The sequence below is a fragment of the Coptis chinensis genome, chromosome 3 (assembly GCF_015680905.1).
Source record: "Coptis chinensis isolate HL-2020 chromosome 3, ASM1568090v1, whole genome shotgun sequence".
NCBI classification, from domain to species: domain Eukaryota; kingdom Viridiplantae; phylum Streptophyta; class Magnoliopsida; order Ranunculales; family Ranunculaceae; genus Coptis; species Coptis chinensis.
The window spans coordinates 37,970,686-37,979,880 of record NC_141458.1 but is presented as its reverse complement, the minus strand read 5'-3'; the positions used below and the strand labels follow the sequence as shown (position 1 = coordinate 37,979,880).

The 9,195-nt window shown below is 37.7% G+C and overlaps 1 protein-coding gene across 1 annotated transcript; it reads left to right on the top strand.

The window, feature by feature from the left end:
* The first annotated feature begins 735 nt into the window (after positions 1-735).
* On the top strand, positions 736-4,886 carry LOC147509494 (4-coumarate--CoA ligase-like 1). The gene is given in 8 exon segments (XM_086599231.1): positions 736-1,165; positions 1,710-1,970; positions 1,972-2,231; positions 2,233-2,290; positions 2,468-2,666; positions 3,063-3,208; positions 3,769-3,836; positions 4,522-4,886. Coding segments are annotated over 8 exon segments (1,665 nt in total). The 5' UTR covers positions 736-751; the 3' UTR covers positions 4,781-4,886.
* Positions 4,887-9,195: the final 4,309 nt, after the last annotated feature.

Here is a 9,195-nt window from a genome sequence, read left to right as displayed (position 1 = left end):
TCAACACTTCTTAATAAATGTTGCTGGTGAATATAAGAAAATGATGCCTTCTTTCTCACCACGCGTCCTTACTCCTTAGTTGCTAGTTGTTAATCGGCTGTACAAGACAGCTAGCTTGCTTGATTGATGTACTACTTTCATATGCAGCTCAAAAGTTAGTGTTGTTATAGTAAAATGGAATAATATCATGTGTAAGCTAGCACTCTGTAAAATGTACTTGAAAACTCCTCCAGGTTTGGATTGTTAAGGTAATATATTTGTTTCAAATATTTATGATAGCAATAATGTTCATCAAAAAAATTGTGAGAATTCTCACAGTAATCATAAACGTCCTCAAGTGTACTTGTTCTGTTTCTAATTGCATTTAACTCAAGAAAGGATACTTGCAAGTTGCAATAACAGGTGTGAAATTAGTAGTTAAGACATGAACTTCTCGACCACCAAAAACTTCTCCATTAATCTTTACCAAATTGCTCAAAGCCTTTAATGTATTATTTCATTACTTAAAAAAGGTTCCTAATAAGAAGTAGATGCCGACTAACATGACTCAACCAACATCTACCTATCAAATATAGCCCATGTAACTCTCACCCCCTTTGCTTAATCTTCTCTAACTCAACTCAGCATGCACAAACCATGACGGAACTTTGGGGTCAGTGTCTTATTCCTTTAAAACCCTTTCTCTATTCTCTTCTTATCCCATTCCAACACAATATAGCACTTCTCTAACTAAGCTAGCTATCTTGCCAAAATGGAAAACCAAATGCAAGTTGAAGCGGAAGAACATGTGTTCAGAAGCCAGTTTCCAGCTGTTCCTGTTCCAGACATGACACTACCAGAGTTTGTGCTCCATAACGCAGAGCTATATGCCGACAAGGTAGCGCTTGTTGAGACCGTAACTGGAAAGGAATACAAATACGGTGAAGTGATCAGAGACACTCGAAGGTTTTCCAAGGCATTAACGTCTCTCGGTCTTAGGAAGGGAAAAGTTGTGGTGGTTGTTCTCCCCAACGTGGCGGAATATCCTATTATTGCTCTTGGTATAATGGCTGCAGGGGGTGTTTTCTCAGGTGCAAATCCACAGGCTCATGCATCAGAAATAAAGAAACAAGTGGAGGATTCTGATGCAAAGTTGATCGTCACTAGCGGATCCATATATGAGAAGGTGATAATATTAAAAATTAATATTTGCAGGTTTTACTAGAATCTTTATCATCTACTATGAACGTAGTTTGACATCTTAAGAACCGGATTTCGATACCCTATACCTTGCAGCTTTAGATTATGTGAAAATACTGCGTTACAGACTTACAGTATTCTCACGACCATTTCATGCTTAAATTATTAGTGACATGCCAATAACAATGCTTTAGTTCTTAAATTCACTATAAACGTCATGTAGGAACACCACGAAATAAATAGTAAATACTAGAAAAGGTGCTACTACTAATTGTGCATAAGCAGCAACAACATCTCCAAATTCTGTGTTTGACAACCTAACACTCAAGTATCTGCCTAACCCACACCACTCCAGTCATGTGGGAGAAACCTTGCATACCAATAAATGCTGCAGTGGATCATATTTAGTGGGCATCCGAGATATGCAAGCATGTGATATTATTAGTCTAAGCAAACATTTTCATGCTCTGCTGATAGTCGACGTACATTACAAAGAAAAGATCAATAATGATACGTCTTGAAATCCACAGGTGAAAGACTTAGAAGTTCCAGTCATAGTATTGGGCGAAGAACGCATTGAAAAGACCATTTCTTGGAATGATTTGCTAGACGCTGCAGATCATGCAGGAACAGCAGCGATCAATGAGACCGTTGACCAGAACGATATATGTGCCCTTCCATTCTCATCAGGAACCACAGGGACATCAAAGGGCGTTATGTTAACCCACAAGAACCTAGTAGCCAACCTCTGCTCCACACTATTCAGTGTTACCACTGATTTAATAGGGCAAAATAACAACGTTAGGCTTAATGCCATTTTTCCATATCTATGGCATCGCAGGAATATGTTGTGCTACACTTAGAAACAAAGGTAAGGTGGTGGTCATGGGAAGGTTTGAGCTTCGGACATTTTTGAATGCCTTAATTACACATGAGGTTACTTTCGCTCCAATTGTGCCACCAATTATGTTGGCATTGGTTAAAAACCCTGTCGTAGGGGAGTTTGACCTGACTCGACTCAAGCTCAGGGCCATCATGACTGCAGCAGCTCCTTGCACCAGAGCTCCTATCCTCTTTTGAATCAAAGTTCCCCGGCGTGCAGGTCCAAGAGGTAAAATGGATGGTGTTCAGTAGCAATGTAATCATATCTGATCCGAATAGCACAGCGCTCTAGATCTCAATGCCTGTCGCTCTGCTATTTGTTGTTCCTCTCACCCATGTTACTAGGAATTGTTTGTTCATTTGTTTTCTTGTTTTTCTACCAACACCAATTATACATTCCATGCAGGCATATGGACTAACTGAACACAGCTGCATTACACTTACTCATGGGGACCCCAGGCATAGTCACGGTGTAGCAAAGAAAAGCTCAGTTGGGTTCATCTTACCAAACCTCGAGATCAAGTTTATTGATCCCGACACAGGACGATCTCTCCCTAAGAATATCCCTGGAGAAGTCTGTGTCAGAAGCCAATGTGTCATGCAAGGTACATTTACGCATTCATTACATTGTAGTATTGTACAACCAAAGTTATCTTGCGAATCCATAATCCATGGTTCTAAAAAATGACTCTGTCTAGCTGTGTCAGGACGACATTTGTGTGTCTAGGTGTGAAGTGTCCGAGAAACGGACCTACACAAATTACTGAATTGTGTTTGGATGTTACTGAATTCTATAGAAGACACAGTGGCCAACCAGCCAAATTTTTAAGAGAGTATCCTAGTTAGGCCAAGAGCGGTGGAGAAGTGGTCCTCACTTTCCTTTCCCCTTCAAATAAGTCCCACATATTTTTCTTATTATTCCTGCCATTGGAGTTACAAGTTTGAGATCATGGTTGTGTACTTCCATCATTGTCATTTTTTATCTCTACAATATTGCACAGGTTACTACAACAATAAGGAAGAAACTGATCGAACCATCGATGCCAAAGGTTGGCTCCATACTGGTGACATTGGGTACATTGATGACGATGGCGATGTCTTTATTGTGGATCGCATTAAGGAGTTGATTAAGTACAAAGGTTTCCAAGTAAGGCATTTTAATAATCAGACGTATAAAAATAGTTACTTTCCATCTGAAATAAGAGCCTTCCAGATAAATGGAGATTGACTCATAATTATAAAGCTATAACAGAGTTGCTAATCAAGTTCAGACTATTTAATAGTAAATGTAGACACATCAATAGGACATGAATCATTTTGGTGCAGTGCTTGGTATAGTCATAATGAGGAAATGACTGCACACGAAGTTTGTGTCAACTACATTAAGCACAGACTGTTCTTAGACACAGAATTTCCTTCGAAAATCAAATCAAGGCGGTAGCTGAAATTCTATATTAACTGAAATGTTGATGTAATTCTGCACCGTCATGGATTTGTTTTGTAGAGGGTCTTTCTTCCCCAGACAAACAAATTCATGAAAACAATGTCCCAAAGATTGTCACTCCAAAGTGAATACAAGCAGCTACTGAGATAGTAATAAGAAAATTGTAAAAGACTCATCTCTCCTCAGAGGCTGTGAGATCATTATTGAGCTAGTATATTTAACATTTAAGATGAATTGGTGTACTGATTCTTTTTGCGTAACAGGTAGCTCCTGCTGAGCTAGAGGCTATTCTTCTTACTCATCCCTCTGTTGAAGATGCCGCTGTTGTCCCGTAAGATTTGTTCTTTTGTTGTTGGATATATTGTCTCTACTTAGTGGTGGATGTCACCAGGGTCTTAAGTACCTAATATTGGAAGTTTAATTGTAATTCGCATCTGTTGGAAAATGGGAAATATATGGCTACGGTGGTGGCATTTCCGCCACCGGGGGCGTAACAGGTAGCTCCCTTCTTACTCATCCCTCTGTTGAAGATGCCGCTGTTGTCCCGTAAGATTTGTTCTTTTGTTGTTGGATATATTGTCTCAATAGATAGATGTACTTAGTGGTGGATGTCACCAGGGTCTTAAGTACCTAATATTGGAAGTTTAATTGTAATTCGCATCTGTTGGAAAATGGGAAATATATGGCTACGGTGGTGGCATTTCCGCCACGGGGGGGGGGTTCCATAGCCATATATTTCCCATTTTTCAACAGCATCAGTTTTAATTGGCTCTGAAGGTGGACCTATACCAAAAATTAGTATCTTCTCAAATTCAGTTCTGATATATATTAACTGATAATTAAGATGCATTCTACATAATGATCATGTAGTTTTCAATCTTGTCCCAGACTTCCAGTATCGAAGTATATGAAACTGGATCTTTACTACATTAGTAACAACTTTTGAGTCTTATTTCGTCCATTTTAAGGTACACCTAAACTGAGGTCTTGGTTCTGCTTTTTGAAATTTAATGCAGATTACCTGATGAAGAAGCTGGTGAAATACCAGTTGCCTTCGTGGTGATGAACAAAAATGCAAAGGAGAATGAAGAGGATATCATGAACTTTGTTGCCTCAAATGTAACTGCCTATAAAAGGGTGAGAGTGGTGCACTTTGTGGACACTATTCCAAAATCACCTTCGGGGAAGATTATGAGAAGGTACCTAAGGGATATGGTGGAGAAAAGGAAGGAGGCCAACAACTCCCAGAGTGGCGCACACTGTTGGAATGCCTGATATTGTACTCACCCTGGGATTCCTTCACTAATTAAGGACCTTACGTTCATTTATGTTTATATTGCTATATATTTTTGTATTTAGAAAGCTGAAAGTTTATTTAGCCCTATGAACTAAATGCAACTATTTTATCTATAGCTGTCCTGACTCCTGAGTGAATAATCCTTGATTTTAGAGCGAAATCATGTACTTTTTTATTAGAGACCAGTAAGTAGTTATTTGGGAAGATGCGATCCCAAAACACACGTAGAGATTTGAAATAGGGTAATTGCCTGAATCGGCCATGTTAAATCGACATTGTTCTCCAACCGGCCATGCCTTCTAATTTTGACTTTTTCAACGGGTTTTTTACACTTTTGCCCTTCACAGTACAACATTTTTCTCCTCCTGCCACACTCTCTCTCCTCTCTGCAACACACTCTCTCCCTCTTGTACTTCCTCGATATTGATATGCACAAAGGATAATTATCCGTTAGATTCTCTTTAGCAATACGCATACAAATGGATTAATGACCGTTGGATTTCAACCAAGTAAAAATGAAAACAGACATTAGCTATTGTGGGAATCAGGAACCAGCAACTTATGAACCTACTATTAGCAATTTCAGGCTTGCTTTTGTTGTACGGACATGAAACAACGTTCACCTCAATTTTTGTGTCAAACTATAAAAGTGTTTACAAACCTCCAAAGCTTCCAGTTTTTTTATTTCATCTTCTTGGTTATCCACTCCTTCGTGATTTTGGTAAGGTTTTTCATGGAGGACAAAAACACAAATCTTGATAATGGATTTTTCTAAGGTTCATCTTCTTGATTATCCTCTCCCTCTACGGTTCTCATTGTTTATTTATATGTTTTGAACTTTGGTTTGTTGTCTTCAGTGTTGGTTTCTTTCTAGGTCGTCTTGGGTTTGTTACTACGTAGTAGTGTATAGAGTTTTTTAAGGTTTCCATAGTTGTGTTTACTATTTCCATGTTGATTTTGTTCTTGTTGCATGGATACGTGAAGAAGTATGTAACAGGTGAGGTTAAATTGAGAGTGTTTTATGTGTATATTTTCTTAGAAGGATTCATGTGTCTTGTGGAAGGTTTGTCCAAGTGCATGAAATTGAGTTTTTGTATGATGTACTTGATGAACAAGTCCCTTTCTAGATTGATGAAAAAATTGACTACTTGAATATGATTCAAAAGCAGAAGAAGATAGCTGAGCAGTCATTGTGGTTCCGCCAGGTTTTAGCAATGAAGACTTTTTGGATGCCACCATAAGCGACACTTACATATACCATCAGCAACTTGGGTTTGTTTTTACGTAGTAGTGTATAGAGTTTTTTTTTAAGGTTTCCATAGTTGTGTTTACTATTTCCATATTGATTTTGTTCTTTTCGTATGGAGTGAAGAAGTATGTAACAGGTGAGGTGAAATTGAGAGTGTTTGATGTGTATATTTTCTTAGAAGGATTCATGTGTCTTGTGGAAGGTTTGTCCAAGCACATGAAATTAAGTTTTTGTATGATGTACTTGATGAACAAGTCCCTTTTTAGATCCATGAAAAAATTAACTACTTGAATATGATTCAAGGCATGATTCAAAAGCAGAAGAAAACAACTGAGCAGTCCTTGTGGGGAGCTTGGATTGCCTTTTCAATCCTTGATTTCGCCCGGTTTTAGCAAAGAAAACTCTATGGATGCCACCATGTTTACACTTACATGTACCACGACAACTTGGGTTTGTTTTATGTAGTAGTGTATAGAGTTTTTAAAGGTTTCCATAGTTGTGTTTACTATTTACATGTTGATTTTATTCTTTTTGCATGGAATGAAGAAGTATGTAACATGTGAGGTGAAATTGAGAGTGTTTGATGTGTATATTTTCTTAGAAGGATTCATATGTCTTGTGGAAGGTTTGTCCAAAGCCGTATGAAATTGAGTTTTTGTATGATGTACTTGATGAACAAGTCCCTTTCTAGATCTATGAAAAATTGACTACTTGAATATGATTCAAGGCATGATTCAAAAGCAAAAGAAAAAACCGAAGAAGTCATTGTGGTGAGCTTGGTTTGCCTTTTTCACCAAGGTTTCTACGCCGTTTTTAGCAATGAAGACTCTGTGGATGCCACCATAAGTTTACACTTTACATGTACCGTCAGGAACTTGGGTTTGCTTTTACGTAGTAGTGTATAGAGTTTTTTTAAGGTTTCCATAGTTATATATGTTTACTATTTCCATGTTGATTTTGTTCTTTTTGTATTGAGTGAAGAAGTATGTAACAGGTGAGGTGAAATTGAGAGTGTTTGATGTGTATATTTTCTTAGAAGGATTCATGTGTCTTGTGGAAGGTTTGTCCAAGTGCATGAAATTGAGTTTTTGTATGATGTATTTGATAAACAAGTCCTTTTCTAGATCCATAAAAAAATTGACTACTTGAATATGATTCAAGGCATGATTCAAAAGCAGAATAAGACAACTAAGCAGTCATTGTGGTGATCTTGGATTGCCTTTTCAGTCGTGGTTCCGCCAGGTTTTAGCAATGAAGACTCTGTGTATGTCACCATAAGCGATACTTACATGTACCGTCAGCAACTTGGGTTTCTTTTGAAATCCCACTTCCACTTCACATATCACCTTATGGAGTTTTGGAAGTATGTTTCACTGTATAGGTTTGGGCTTGAATCGATGTAATGGTATTTTGTTGTTTGTGAAACGGCCGGTTCATTGTGCTTGAGTGTCAACACAAGAATCGCGCAATGTTCATATGTTTTGTTTGTGATTATATCGGGGTACCCTTATATCACCATTGTTGTTGTTTATGAGGAGATAATGAGACCCTAATAGAAATAAATATGTATGGAAACTTAATAAGAAGAAAAAGAAAAATGCATTTAGCATTCACAAAATATACAAGAACACAATTAAGACTATCAGGTTGGCTTTAATATACACCTATAACTTATGTACAAAATAGTATTATCCAATAACAAGTTAAACAAAAGTTAACTTTGATAAGTTTATTCAACCCTTTATTCAATATCAAGTAAAACAAAAGTGTAGCATTTAATCACATACTGAAGTTGAGAAGTAGTAACTAGCATCTCAGTGCCATATTTCACCATTGTTCGCACCCAACTCAATTACAAGCTTGTCCATAGTTCAATATTTAAAAAGTTTTCTTATAAAAATAGCCAAAATGTTAGGAAGTCCCACCCTTTGTAAATTGACCAGACTCAGAAGTTGTTGATAGGTAGTACATTACAATATGTCTGTACTAAGATAAATTGGTGAGATGAAAATCTACTTTGGGTGGGAAAAATCTTTGCCACGTGTTAAGAACGATACGATAGCATTAATTATTTGCCGAACTGTTGAAGAAATGATGGTTTTTTAACCTTTAACTGGCACGTGTCGGTAGTAATATGTTTGAGGGTATAAGGACGGTTCAGTGTTCATTTTCGGACCAAAAAAACCGCATGAAAATTGAATACCTTGAATCCCTAATTTTCAGACCATTTCCAATCTTTCAAAAATGAGAAAGCTTAATTTGACTGTTCGTATGTCACTCGATAAAATGCATAAATTGTTCAAAACATTCACTACTGAAGAGAGGGAAGATTTTGAGAAGTCTTGCTTTGGGGAAGTTTTTAAGCATTAACGAGAGAATGCACACCACTACTACGCTAGTATATGTTGTTTTGGGACACCAAGTAGGTAAACTTTGCTACCGAATCGGTAAGAAGGATTTGGTGTTTAAAAAAAGTGATGTTGCTCTTATAATGGGTCTTAGTGTGAAGCCGGTTTCTAATTCATTCTACACGGTAGACATCAAGATCTCATCCCAATTTCGTGCAAGGTTTTTTAAAGGAACCACGGTTTCTGAAACATAAATATTGGAAGCTAGAAATTTGGCAAAATCAAGTGTTGGTGAAGAAAGTCAGAATGATGTGTTTAGGCTGACTAGGTTGTATATACTGTTGCAGGTTGTGCTTCCAGGATCTGCTAGGACAGTTGATGGGAGGTATATTGATCTGGCTGAGAATTTAAATGCATTTAACAGCTTTCCTTGGGGCCCACCTCTGTTTGAAATGTTGGAAGAGTCTTTGGAAGACATGTCTAATAACCTGGTGAGTGTTGGAAAGGATTCTTTCGCAGTTTATGGTTGTTTAATTTGTTTTGTTATTTGGGTATATCTTCACATCCCATCTCTTGGGGCTCGGAGACAAGTTGATGGTAGGTTCCCCAGAATAATACTAGGTTGGGTAAACTTACCTTCCAGAAACATACATCTACATACTTATAAGAAAAAGCTTCAGCCTCTTAAGGGGAAGGCAGTGGTGTTAGAAAGTCTAGATCTTTCTGAAGGAGAACTAAATGAAGAAGTGCTAAAGGATGCTTTGGGGCAACAGCCCATGCAAAGTGGTGCAGTAGT